The sequence below is a fragment of the Physeter macrocephalus genome, unplaced genomic scaffold, assembly GCF_002837175.3.
Source record: "Physeter macrocephalus isolate SW-GA unplaced genomic scaffold, ASM283717v5 random_132, whole genome shotgun sequence".
In the NCBI taxonomy this organism is placed as follows: domain Eukaryota; kingdom Metazoa; phylum Chordata; class Mammalia; order Artiodactyla; family Physeteridae; genus Physeter; species Physeter macrocephalus.
This window is the reverse complement of record NW_021145418.1, coordinates 96086-109956: the sequence shown is the minus strand read 5'-3', so window position 1 is coordinate 109956 and position 13871 is coordinate 96086. Positions and strand designations below refer to the sequence as shown.

The 13871-nt window shown below is 49.2% G+C and overlaps 2 protein-coding genes across 5 annotated transcripts in view; one reads left to right on the top strand and one right to left on the bottom strand.

Annotated features, from left to right (window-relative positions):
• Window positions 1–4: 4 nt before the first annotated feature.
• On the bottom strand, window positions 5–6551 carry SUGP2 (SURP and G-patch domain containing 2; the record flags this gene model as incomplete). Its single annotated transcript, XM_028484147.2, has 3 exons — window positions 6433–6551; window positions 4844–4975; window positions 5–1161 (listed from the first exon to the last, which is right to left on the bottom strand). Coding segments are annotated over exons 1-3 (1320 nt in total), but the record flags the coding sequence as incomplete, so codon positions are not given.
• A 201-nt stretch (window positions 6552–6752) lies between these two features.
• ARMC6 (armadillo repeat containing 6) overlaps window positions 6753–13871 on the top strand; it is a 14504-nt gene continuing 7385 nt past the window's right edge. The window contains exons 1-3 of one of the 4 annotated variants that reach the window (XM_007116948.4): window positions 6753–6877; window positions 10756–10925; window positions 12080–12162. In XM_007116948.4, coding sequence (XP_007117010.1) covers window positions 10799–10925; window positions 12080–12162 — 210 coding nt within the window. In that variant the 5' untranslated portion in view covers window positions 6753–6877; window positions 10756–10798. The other 3 variants (XM_028484142.2, XM_028484144.1, XM_028484143.2) reach the window with 3 other exon arrangements.

Genomic DNA, 13871 nt, shown 5'->3' with positions numbered 1-13871 from the left:
ATTTATCAAAGGGCTTTATGATTTCAAAAAAGCAATTTTTGGTCTTCACAGCACCTTTGTCTAAAAGCATGTTTAAAAACTCGTTATCAACTCTGGGTGTTTTCAAAGCAGAGTGCTTTAAAAATTTGATAGTAAAAAAGCAAAAATCTCTGTGCTCTGGTTTTAAAGAGCATTTGAATGAGGCGAGCATTTTAGCACAGGTTTCGGTTTCAAGTTCAAAGAGAGTCTGGAAAAGCTGGGAAAATTTAACATCATCTTTTATGGTGTGGAATCCTGCCCATTTGATTATTTCTACCCCAAACCTCGAAAAAACATCAGACTTATCTATCAGATCGAAGCTCATCTTTCTTCTGGGAAGCCGAATATCCTTCAGATTAAGCCCCAAAGGGATTTTCTGAGTGGAGAATTGGACATCTTCCGTCCCTGGGTTTGTCCCCAGGGTCAGATCAGGACTTGGGGTGGTTTTCTGAATTTGGTTAGTGCCCTGAGTTTTGGGAGTGATACAACTTATAGTGGGTACCTTTTTTGTGCTCACATTTCTAAGCATGACAAGTTTCCCGACCCCCGCTTTAGGCGTGAGCAGGCCTTGAGTCTCCCCCTTTCCGAGGAGGGCACCCTCCTGGTCAACAATGTTTAGACCTCGGCCTCTGCCCTGGACTTGGCTGCTGCCCCGGAGCACAGTGTCTGCCTCTCCTGGACGGTCCACGTCGTAATCCCGACTCTCTTTCTCCAAACACTCTTTCTCAATCAGCCTGGAGGAGCCAAAGTCCCCCAGTAATGCAGAAGGACCAAAACTATACTCCTGTGACCAGGAGGATTCTTGAGAAACTGAATGGCCAAAGTCTTGTTCCCAAGAGCCACGGAGTGCAAATTTCCAGTCCTGAGAACGGAAATGTCCCAATTTCCGGTGGCCGAAGACCTGGTCTCGGGAGTCAGGGTGGGAAAATTCCAGGTCCCGACCACATTCTTTGCGAAAGTAGCTGTCGTCACTTACAGAAGGGTTGCTTGATCTGAAGGAAGGTCCTGGAAATATATCACCTCTCAGGCCTTCTCTCCCAGTGTCTCGAGGATGAGCTACAGATCCGCCCAGAGTGTATCTGCTGTTGCTATGAATGTCATCATACATATCTGCTCTGGCTCTTGGGACTGTCCTTAGAAGATCTGAAATAAACAATCCAAAAAGAAACACAAAGGTACTTTAGACCACAGGCTGCAAACGGATGATCCACAGACCACCAGCCAGCAGGGGTGCTTTATCAGTCAGAGTGCATTTTAGAAGCTCATTTGTTGCCAACATTTAAAACGTGTATGGTTTCACTTAAAAACAGATTTACTACTTATAAAAACAGAAGACCTACAAGTACTGGGCCTGCATTTGCCCTGACGACAGTCCATCGAGGCTGGGCAGCAGTGCCTCTCACTCATTCAGATCTCCTGCCCTGGCTCTGTTTTACAAGCCCTCTTTTAGACTCAGGGAAGGGTATTTGGTCCCCAAATAACCTGGACTTCTTTAATGCGACCAGAACACCTGTGTATTTCTACTTCTATCACACAGCAGATGGGTTTTCTAGAGGATGTCTGCTTCCCCTACTTCCTATGAGGAACTCTTGGCCCACAGTGCCACTGAGGCAGGAGACATATCTGACACTGCACCCACCACAGCTGGCTGGGCCTTGGCTGAGCATCTGACCCAAAGTTGGCTGATAGGCTCCCTCAGAAAGGTCCATTAGGCCAACCAATTCCTGGAAAAACAGAGACTGAAGCAGATAGGAGGGAAGACAGAAGCTAAACAAGCCACAACAACAGAGGCCACAATGGAAACTAAACACTGTGTACTTTTGTCCTCTTCTGTGGAGAAATGAGAAAAATAGGAAACTATGTTTGCATTTGCTCATTTGTACATAAAGAAACTGTAAGGGAAATTCCCTGGCTGTGTAGTGGTTAGGACTCCATGCTTTCACTGCCAAGGACCTGGGTTTAATCCCTGGTGGGGAACTAATATCCCATAAGAAGCAAGGCGCGGCCAAGAAAAAAAAAAAAAGGAACTGTAAGAGGCCAGCAACAGAAGTGAACTATGGGCATGGGAACAGTGGGCCTCAGGGAGACTTTGCACAGAGTGCCTTTCTTACTTTCTAGCTTTTGAATCAGAATCTATTACCTAGTCAAAAAGTCAAATGTAAGAAAAGGGAGAGAGAGATGCCAGGAAGTAGTGATGGGCCAAGAGGCCACAGGAAGCCAGGGCTTTGTATAAATCCAAGTTTATTTGTCCAACCAGTACTTTCTAAGCACCTACTGCATGTGGGCACTGTTATAGGCCCTGAAGTTACAACAGGGAAAGGAGATAGCAAAGACCCCACTTTCCTGGACCTGTCAGTTGAGGGAGCCAAATATAAAAAGTCCTTGAAGTGTAAGGAAGTGCCAATAAGAAATAAACAGGTGGGTATGTGAGGAGGGAAGGACATTTTTAGACAGGCTGGTCAAGGTGGGCAACTCTGAAACAATGTATCTGAGTAGCAGAGACCTGCTGTGGGGGTCAGAACAGGCAGTTATGGGGAAAGCCTACCAGGCAGAGGGAGTGTGAGGACAAAGCCCTGAGGTAAGACGAGGAGGGGACAAATGTGGCCAGAATGGAACAGAGGGAAAGAGGGGCAAAGTGGTAAGAAGGCAGAACCTAAACTCTGCTGCACACTGAAGTCCCTGGGCATCCTGATGTAATTAACTAGAATGAGGTGTGACCTGGGCATTAGGGTTTTAAAAAGCCCCCAAATGATTCTAATGTGCAGCAAAATTAGGGAACTATTATGAAAGGAGATGCAAACAGAACGGGGTGGGTACCAGATCAAGCCAGGACCTTGACGGGACTCTGGGGTTTACTATGAATGAGACAGAAAGCCATGGGGGTGGAGGGTGAGGGAGGGTTGGAGCAGAGGGACGACCTCACTGGCTGCTGTGTGGGGAACAGACCACAAGGGACAAGAGTGGATGTGGATGTTCCAGCAAGAAGTCCACCAAGATAATCCAGACAGTGATGGTTACTGATGGCCTGGTGAGGGTGGTAGCACTAGAGGGAGAGCAGTGGCTGGATTCTACACAACAGGATCTTCCAATGACTTGGTTTACAAGGCACTGGAAAAGTGCAGGGTAGAGCACACACACAGAGAAAGGCTGACCGATGGGCCATGCAGCTCTGTGACAAAGAGACGGTTCCAGAACCATCTAGCACCCTACTGGGTTCACAGTCTCCCCTGCCTCCAACCTTTCCTGAGGTAACTTTAGATACGTATTAGTGTTTGAGTCTCTAGATAAAGATAAACCAAGATTCAAATACCCATATATATACACACACGTTTACGTATATACACATATATATGCACGTACATATACACGCATATATGTATATATATATATAAAAACACATTAAGTATTCAGGATTCACATATGGCTAAAAGAATTAAAGGATGCACAAAACACCACAGATATGGTTACTTCTGAAGGGTAAGGAAACAGCAAAGAGACTTTTCACATCCTATTCTTAACTGCTTAATTCTTCCCATCTTTTGTAACAGGAATGGTTTTGTCTGCTACTCATTTTTGAAAACTCAGAATCTGGAGACAGCCTCTAAGCCTCAGTTTCTCCAGGTCCAAAGCACATAATAACAGTCATCCCTACCCCAAGCACTTAGGCTCATCCAGTCAACACTGAGAAAGCCTCCTCTACACCTCGGCTGGCTCAAGGGCTGGTGCAGCAGCAAACAGCACAGGCCCAAAGGAGGCCTGGAGGAGGCCAGCCCATGGCAGAGGAGCAAGTACACAGTGCAAAATCAATCTCCAGGCCTACTAGAGCCTCCTGGGGGAAGGCACCTGTGAGCTGGGTCTTAGTGCCTGAGGGAATTAACCATGCAGAGCTGGGATGAGGGATTCAAAACACAGAGAGGTACACAGTATAACTGAAACAACAGGCCCAAAGCAGGGGATGAGGGCTAGGAGCCTCGTGTGCTGTGGAGGACCTCCAAGTTGTCCGCAATCTGTGTGGGCACCATTTTTAATTCTGCTGGCATGATGTTTCAAAACTTTGCAAAAGGAATGTTTTCAGGCAGGGCCTACGTTCAGCAGCTCCACAGGCCCCCCAGGCCCTCCTGTCTTGCACATACCAGTTACCTGGCTGCTCCTGCACTTGTCTGAGGATGTAAACCCAAAATGGGGAGCCCCAAGAGTCCAAGCAGGGACTTGGCCCAGCAAGGTTGGCATTAAGAGATCTGTGGGGAAAGCAGATTTGAGGAAATGAAGCCAGAAGCTGAAAGACCTTTCAGGAGGAGATTATTGCAATAATCCAGGTGAGAACTCGTAAGAGCTCAAACCTGGGTAACGATGGTGGGGATGGAGCCAGGATTTATTTAAGCACCCGTCTTTATTTTTTATTTTTTTTGCGGTACGCGGGCCTCTCACTGCTGTGGCCTCTCACGTTGCGGAGCACAGGCTCCAGACGTGCAGGCTCAGCGGCCATGGCTCACGGGCCCAGCCGCTCCGCGGCATGTGGGACCTTCCCAGACTGGGGCACGAACCCGTGTCCCCTGCATCGGCAGGAGGACTCTCAACCACTGCGCCACCAGGGAAGCCCAAGAACCCGTCTTTAGGTGAGGGAAGGTGCCCGGGGAGAAGAACCTCGAGATAATGACAATACCTCCTTCTACATAATGATGTGACATGACAGGCAGACCAAGAGAAAATTTTCTCTCCCCTTAACAAATAAGAAGGTAGGATCTGAGGAGTTGCAGGTCGGGGTCTTGTCCGAAACCTAAACACACGCTCCATCCCCCCCAAAAAAACAGGCACTTTAATTTACCTTGAGCTTTAAACTGAAGAGCTTCGCCTACAGCCTCACCACTGGGGTCCATATGATATCGGTTAGCCTTTTCCTGCAATACAGCATCAAAAGTCTCCTGTGCAATTCTCCTTGCTGCCATGTTTCTCTGACCTGTAGTGAGAAGGGGGAAACGAAAGACACTAAGAATGACAACTAATGCTCACAGAGCCTGATCTGTTTCACCTAATCCTCAAAGTAACGAGGCAGTAATCCATAATCTGGCATGGTACTTCAGAGGGAGGCCGGATTATTTTAAGGGGAGCTCAGCCCTCATGAACCTCACAGGTGTGTATTGGCTGAGAAGGAGTAAGACAAGCATGTTGATCTTAGACAATTTATTTTGCATCTCTGAGCCCATTTTCCCAGAGTCCCTTAAAAGAAGGTCTATAAAAGCAGTCCTATCTCCGGGGTTGCTGAAGGACTACATGAAGCAACACACATAACTAAACACAACAATGTAGGGCAGTAGGAGCATAACCCTTGCAAATGGTGGTTAGGAAGACGTGATCTTTCCCATTTCTATTTTCCTATTTTCACAGACATGGCGAAGAGGTTCTGAGAGCTGTCTTCCCCTCTGAGAGAGGTGTCTCAACGAGTGAATGGAGAAATCCCTAACCAGTGATGATGACCTACTGACAGAGCTTATTCTGTGCCAGGTCCTGTTGCAGGGGAGGGACTCCCACAATCCCGTTTACTTCTTGCAAGAACCCAGAAAAGAAGTGGGTCCTATTATGAATGAAATTACACAAAACTGCAAAAGGGAGATTCAGGCTAAGTGACCCATCCAAGGTCAGCCAGCCAGCCCAGACTGAAACCTGGCAAACAGGGCACTGGAAGTGGGGACAAAGCCCTGAAGACTGAGTAGAAAAAGACTGAGAAGCAACACTGAGCAATCCAGTGGCAGTGTCCTTACCCACCAAGATATCCCTTCCATCTTGAAACCTCCAGCCTCAAAACCCAAGTCTGTCCCTGCCTTACAGTCATTTCTTATAACCATCACCCCCTTTTCCTACCCTTCAGCCCTTTTCCCGGGGCCCCCTTGTTCTCTACTACCGAAGGGCAGGGTCTCCTGGCCAGGTGGCCCGGAATCAATTCAAGTGACCTAACCTTTCCGTGCCTCCGCTTCCCCATCTATTTAATGGGCAGCTCAGGATGGGGGTTGCTGTGGGGACGGAACCGGTTACAAAATGGCAAAGAGCCGGATTCAGCGCCCAGCCGCCGTTATCGCCCCACCAGAGGGGTCGCTCCCGGCTCAGGTTGAATGAATGAACGACCGAACGAATGAAGCCCTTTGGGCGCGGCCTGCCTCCTACCGGCCTCCGAGAACGAAGAAAAGGGGGCGTCGGGCCCGGCAGGCCGCAGACAGCCCCCCAGGCCGACCCGGCCGCGACGCGGCCGCCGCGCAGCCAAGGGCCGAGCCCGCTGCGCCATAGTGGAGACCCGGGATTCCCGGGGTCCAGCCCAAAGCCCCCACCCCGGGGCCCATCCGTCGACAACGCCCTGGCCCGGGCCTCACCCCGAGCCCACCGCGCGCGGAGCCGCCCCCACCGCCGCCTCAGGTTCCTCACCCGCCGCCGCCACCGCGCGAGGCGGGGACATGCAAATGAGCCAACGGTCTCCGCAGCGCCGCGCCGCGCAGGCTCAGGTCGCCGCCGAGCCTTGATGCACAGGCGCAGGCAGCCGCCGCCAAACCCTCTTGCGCAGGCGCACTGCCCCGTCTTCAGGGCGGACACTCCTGAGGCAAAAAATTTCTCTGCCTGGAGCGGCGGCAACGGGAACCGCCCGAAAAAGGAGACAAAGACGCCGCCGCCGCACACCTGTTGGCTCCCTCGGTTTTACCTGCACTCACGGTCACCCTTGGTCACCCCGGGAGCAGTTCACAGGGCTGAGGGAGGCCGAGGCGAGGCGGCGCCAAAGCGCCTGCGCACGTACGGCGGCCGAAAGGGACCAGAGGCGGCCCAGCCGGTGACAGCCGCGAACCTCACCGTTTCCCCACGTGGCCGCGAAGACCGGGTGAGGAGCGGTGGCCGCCGAGCTCGCTCGCGCGCGAGGCAGAGAGTGGACGCCGCGGGGTCGGACTAGTGATTGTAGCGCGCCCGTCTGGGACTTGGTTTTGGGTAATGAAAGACTGTTACGGAAGCCGCCCAGGGACAAAATCGCCCACTTCCCTGTCCTTCGCTTTTTTTCATTTATTCATTCTTTCACCACCTGTGTATGTACTGACTGCCTGCTGCATGTCCGGCCCCATCCTAGGCCTTGCGGGGGAAGGTGTTTAACAAAACGGGCCCTAGCTCTCATGCAGGTTAAATATCATTGGGGAGGAGACTAGACAGTAAAAGCAAATAAATAGATGAATCATTTCGCTCCATGTTGAGATAGTATTAAAATACTAAAAGAGAGTGATGCGGTAGCAGAGCGGGGCTGCTTTAAACAAAGTGGTTTTGAAGGATGTCCCCTGGGTAGCTGGGAAGAATGAGAAAGAAGCGGGGAAGCCCAGGTGAGAAGGTGTAGATAGGGAAAGTGCTGGTAAGGGAACTGGGTTTTGTTCTGAGAGGGTTGGGAAGCCACTGCAGGATTTTGAATAGGTGAATGAGGCGGTCTCTGTGCTTTCAAGTCTCCCTCTGGCTGCCTTGTAGAGCACAGAGGCACGGGGTATGGCAGGGAGGAAGCAGGTGAGGCCACCTGAACCAGGGTGGGTGTGGCGGGTGGAGGAAATGAATCATTCAGGGTCCCCGGTTTGTCAGGTGCTTGTCAGGTTTGTCAGGTGCTTGTCAGGGCACCGTTTTCTTGATAAGCAGAACCATGGCTTAAAGAGGGAAGGAGGCTGTCAGTGGAGAGATCCTTGATAACTCCCTTCCCCTCAGCATGCCTTGGACGCAGCGTGGGGGTCGGTAATGCTGTTTCCTCTCCTGGCCTGGGCTGTTCCCCAGGTGGCTCCCAGATGACCATTCCCAGGCACCATCTTTCTCATGAGCTGTACTTTCATCCCTGTCCCTCCCCCCCACAGGCCTGTGCTGGACCCAGGGGACCCTGAAGGACTGTCCTAAGTGGTGGTTCCAGAGCCAGACACTGACCTCCCCAGCTCATGGATCTCAGGGCTGAGCAGAGGGAGATTCTTGGGGGGTGGGGAGGGGGTACCGAGAGTACACAGGCTCTGTCTGAGTAGCTAGGGGAGGCTCCCATGAGGAGGTGGCCTGGAAGGGCTGGTGGAAGCTCCGCAGAGGACGTAGGTGGAGGGAAAGTGTTAATGAGACAGGATAGGATCCTGGCCAGGCCTCTTGCTGCCCCTCTGAGCTTCAGATTCCTCATCCTTAAAGTAGGCACAATGACATTCCCCTTTAGGACTGTGCTTCTATGACCGAGTGGCCACTCATCAATGGCCCACTTGGGTCTGAAGCATGGCCAGAGTAGCGGAAGCAACGTCTGGTGGCAGAGCCAGAAGCAGAGTCCCTCCAGCAGCATCCAGCCCCTCAGAGCTGGCCAGGAGCACCCCACCACCACCAGCCTGGGCTCCCCAGTGAGAAATTCTTTATCTTGAAACAGAAAATCCTTATTCTTTTCCTCCACCTTTGATTTGGAAATCCTTAGCAATCCCTAAACAGGCTCCCTGTTCTTCTGGAGAATAAAGAGGGGGATATCTGCAGGGGAGTGAGGTGAGGTGTTTGATGCCTTATGTCTGCCACCCCCCAGTAAACTGGCGGAATTACATCTTAGGCGACAAAGGAACAACTAGGTGATGTTTATTGAGCTCTGTGCCAAATCCTGTTCTAAGTGCTTTGTAGAAATTGATGGGTTGAATTTTCACTGCAGCCCTCTAGGTAGATTCTGTGTTTGTCCCTGTGTCACGCATGAAAATTGACCAACAGTGAGGTTAAGTGGAGGGCTGGGGATTTGAGCCTCCCTAGCTGGCCCTGGAGCCTGTCCTCCCCCTGACCCCCAGCCCAAGTGTCTGCACAAACACAGATGGAATAGTCACATCCTGTGCTGCCTCCACAAAGTGAAGTGAGGGCATGGGTGGCTTGTTTCCCTCACAGCCCAAATTTGCACATTCCCATGCCACGGTCCTAGTGCCCCCATGTGCCTTTGTCCCCCTAACGCACTTTCTGTGCTTTCTATGATGCATGATTCTGGAATGGACTCGGGACCAGAAAAAAACAAAACTTTTAAAAGACAATATTACAACAATCAAGAAAGTCCGTCGTGTGCTATATGTTAGAAAATAGCATTGTATCAGTGTTAAATTTCTTGTGTTAAATTTCAGTTTTGCTTGAATGTATAAGAGAGTGTCCTTTTCATGCTGACATCTGTAGGAGGAAGGGGTCCCATGACTGGAACACACTCTCAAATGATGTACGTGTCACACACTCGTAGGCACACACTCACTCACATAGAGAGGTTAACATGGCAAGATGTTAACAATTGGTGAAGCTAGGAGATCCTTCCGGTTATACAGTGCTCCTTGTACTATTCTTGCAGCTTTACTATACGTTTGAAAAGTGATGTATTTCTCATTTTTTAAATTTTTGGCCGTACTGCGCGGCATGACCCCAGTGGTCTTCAGAAGCTTCTTTGCTTTCTGGTCTCACTTGATGCTCCTGGCTCCTCTGGCCCATTTCCTGCCCAGACCTGGAATCAACTCTTACTCCAAGAGCCCTGGCTTCTTTGGTGGGAAATGGTGTTTAGAGACCACAGTTGGTATTCAGGGTGCTGCTCATTGCTGCTGTGGTATCATTTCCTCCAGGCATTTTCAGTTCATATTACTAGAAAATTGGTTATTTGCTCAAGAGAAAATGCATCATGAGTTCATATCATATTTCCAGTTCAAATTTAGGAGTTCTGAGTTTTTACTTCTTTGATTTTATGTTAGAATCTTTTTTCTTTTATGCTCATTCCTAATAATACAAACATTATTACTTATTTGCTACATCTATAATTGTTTCTGAATAATATTTCTAATGTGGTTTCCAATAATATGATTCCTGAAAACTGTTGAAGATTTTCTTTTGCAGTTTTATTCTTAGGGCAGATCCCAGTAAGAATATACAGTCATATCACTGTGTTTTAAAATTGCATGAAATGATCTGATCCACGTAGAAATACTGTTAGGTTCATGGCTTTCATTTTGCTCTTGATTTTTAGGGATTGCTTTTATTTTTATTTTGGTTATTTTGGCGTATTTCTTTTCCTAATCACATAAAGCATTTAGTTGAGTTCCAAATTCAAACCTGTAAAACAACGTATGTTAAGAGAGAGTAATGCAGCTTCTATTCCTGCTCTCACCATCCTTTTCTCTACCTCCCCTTACAGGTAACTATTTCTATTAGCTTTTGATTTACTTTTCTTTTTATTTATTATTATTTAGTAATAATAATAAATATTTATAGTAACAGTAATAAACATTACTTATTGTTATTATTTAATTAAATAAGTAATTATTTAATATCATTTTTTAATTTTATATTTTATTAGTGCAATGGTATGCTATCATAACATATTATTTCATTAGGTAAGCACATTTGAAGTACGTAACTATATAATAGAGTAATATGTGAAAAATGTTCATATTTTAATATTATAGTATAATCATACAACATACAACATAATATTATTAAGATATTTTATATTTATTTTACTGTTACTACTTTTTACTATAAGGACATACATTATATTAACATTCCCCATTTTTTAGATAAAATATACTGAACTACCTGCCCTTGTCTGTACTTTTAGATAGTCTGTGGATGTTGGGAGATCACCCTTTCCTGTGACTCAGGTTGTAAGAATTTTTCCAGGGCGGTTATAGGCTCTGGTCCCTCAGTAGATGCTCCCTAAGTGGTAGCCAGGTTCTCATTTGCCCTCTGACCCTTGATGATGCTTACTTCTCACCTCAGCTTGGGAGCAACTACTGGGTGCCCTTGACCCCACACAGAGGAGATGAAGATGGCATCCAGGCGCATCACCCAGGAGACCTTTGATGCAGCCGTTCGGGAGAACATCGAGGAGTTTGAGATGGGGCCAGAGGAGGCAGTGAAAGAGGCAGTGGAGCAGTTTGAATCACAAGGTAGGGCGGTGTGGCTTGGTCTCAGCGCTGGTCTGGCTCTTTGCCCAATAGTCTCCTCCAGTCCACAGCTCTTAATGTGAAAAGAGTGGTATCCTGCCGTGACCACATCCCTCCTGGAATGACAGCCCTGGGCACTATCTTCTGTCTACACTCTGCCCCAAGCACGCTGGCCACCCACTCCCACCTCGCTGGAGCCCACCGTCTACTTGCCTGGACCTTACCCTGACATCTGCAAGGCTGGGTCCTTCAAGATGGGTCTCATTTTAACTGTTGCTTCCTTGAAGAGACTTTTCTTGACCACCTCCCGAGAAACAGGGCCACCTGTCTCCCTGCCCCACCTGCACCCCAGCTTGAGTTCATGGAGGCAGAAGGGGTGTTGGTCACCAGCCTCTGGAAACAGGTGGCATGCGCCAGCCAGGCCATGGAAGAGAGTGGTTAAGAGGGAGCTCTTTGCAATAATGTGGGCAGGGTTAGACCCTGCTAGCCACAGCAGGGACCTCCCCCTTCCCATGACAGGCCAAGGCAAGGGATGAGGGTCGTCTGATAGAGGCAGAGGCAGGAAGCTGGGGATGAACACCCTACCCTCCCACTCCTCCTGCCTCTGATCTTGAGTCCGGCTTCCCATTGGCCAAACCCAGTCAGACGCCAGAGGGCAAGGGAGACTGGGGATCCAGCGTTCGAGGTCAGAAGCTGGTGTCCCGGGCACAGAGTAGTGTATAGACACTGGACAGGGGCTGGTGGGGCACCTCGACAGGTTCTGCACAGTGGGGGCTTCCTTCGGGGGTGCAGACGAGGCTGGGGATGCAGCCAGGGTGAAGAACAATGGGCGCCCCAAGGGAGAAGGCCATGGGTTCCCCTCCCTTCTCAGCCCACCAGGCAGAGTGTGTCCCTCACTGTGGCGCTGGTGTGTAGCTTCACTTCTCTGCTCCATTGGCTGGACGGGGCCAAGGTGCAAAGACCCCCACCCCCACCCCCGTGTGGGCGTGGCTGCTGGGCCCTGCCCAGGCAGGGAGGGAGTGAGGTGGGGAGCTGGGCAGATCCCTGAAGGCCTCCAGAGTAGGGTGGTCCCAGCTGAAGAGACATGTGGTGTGACTCCAGCAGACCCATGGGGATGATGGCTGTCACTTGTTTCCTGACTTCCCCATCCCCCGCAGGGGTTGACCTGGACAACATTGTAAAGATGACACCGAAAGTCTCTGCGGATGGACCCCAGGAGCCCACACATGACATCCTGCAGGTAGGAGAGGGCAGCCCACGTGGGCCTTACATGCATGGTCCTGCATCACCTCATAACTCTGCTGGGGGCACCCTTTCCCTGGTTCCCAGATGGCAGACACAGATTCAGAAGGTCAGAGCCTACTTAGCAAGCACAGGCAAGACTGAGTGTGCAACCAGGGCTCCTTGAGTCCACATCAGAGGGCCTCTGAGGGACCACTGTGATCTGTCCACACACTCACATGCCACATTCTAGGATTGGAGCTGCCAGAGTGGACAGGGACTGGATAGCACTCCAGACGTAAGGGGCGGACAACATTCATGTTTGTCTTGGTGTTGAGAGCCTTGGGGTGGACGGCCCCCTGGAGGAGCCTCTCTGGCCTCCCAACCACTGAATTTGCTCAGAAAATTGGACAGGAATCCCAGGAAAAGAGAGTGCAATCATAGTAAGGCTGTCACTTACTGAGCACCGACTCTTTACTGGCACATTACAGCCCATCCCCTTAGCACTCAAACTGGCCTGCAAGGTAGGTGTTGTCATCTCTGGCTTTCTGATGGGGAAATGGAGGCCCAGAGCCTGCCCTTGCTCTCCAGTGACCCAACAAGGAAAGTACAGCTCACAGAGGTTAAGTCCTTTATTTAAGGTCATCCATCAAACTGGTAAACTGTTGGTAAAAGAGCAGAAGGTTCTAGTGTTTATTGAGAACCAGCTGTGGACTCAGTTCTGTGCCAGGTGCTTTCCTCATGCCATTTCAGTTATTCACCCAAAGGCACCTGTGAGGGTAGGGTTATCATCCCCATTTAAAGGATGGGAAAATTGAGATCCAAAGAGAAGAAATGATCCCACAAGCCACACAGCACGGACCCCCCCCCCCAAAAAAAAGGGAGGAGGAGGGGGAGACAGCCGTGGATGTGAACCTAAGGGAAATCATACAGTATCTGGCCTTTTGGAACTGGCTTATTTCACTTAGCATGATGTCCTCAAGGTTCATCCATGTTGTAGTATTTGTGGCTGAATAGTATTCCTTTGTGTGGTTGAATAATATTCCATTGTATGGCTACACCACATTTTGTTTATCCATTCATCCATTGATGGACACTTGGGTTGTTTCTGCCTTTTGACTGTTATAAATAATGCTGCTGTGAATATGGGTGTACAGATATCTCTTTGAGACCCTGCTTTCAATTCTTTTAGGTATATACCCAGAAGTGGAATTGCTGGATCTCTTGGTTTAATTTTTTGAGGAACCACCATACTGCTTTCCACAGCAGCATTTTATATTTTATATTCCCACCATTTTATATTCCCACCAAGAGTGCACAGGGTTCCAGTTTCTCCACATCCTCACCAACACTTGTTATTTTCGGTTTGTTTTTCTTTTCATAGTAGCCACCTTAATGGGCATGATGGTGTCTCATTGTGGTTTTGATTTGCATTTCCCTAATGATGTGATGTTAAACATCTTTTCATGTGCTTAGTGGCCATTTGTGTATCTTCTCTGAAGAAATGTCTATTCAAGTCACACACACAAATAGGTTTTAACCTATTTCTTTCACCTTTTTAAAAATTTTCTTTTCTATTGGAGTTGATTTACAATGTTGGGCCAATTACCCTATTTCTTTTTTTTTTTTTTTTTTTTTTTTTTGTGGTATGCGGGCCTCCCTCTGTTGCGGCCTCTCCCGTTGCGGAGCGCAGGCTCCGGACGCGCAGGCTCAGCGGCCATGGCTCAC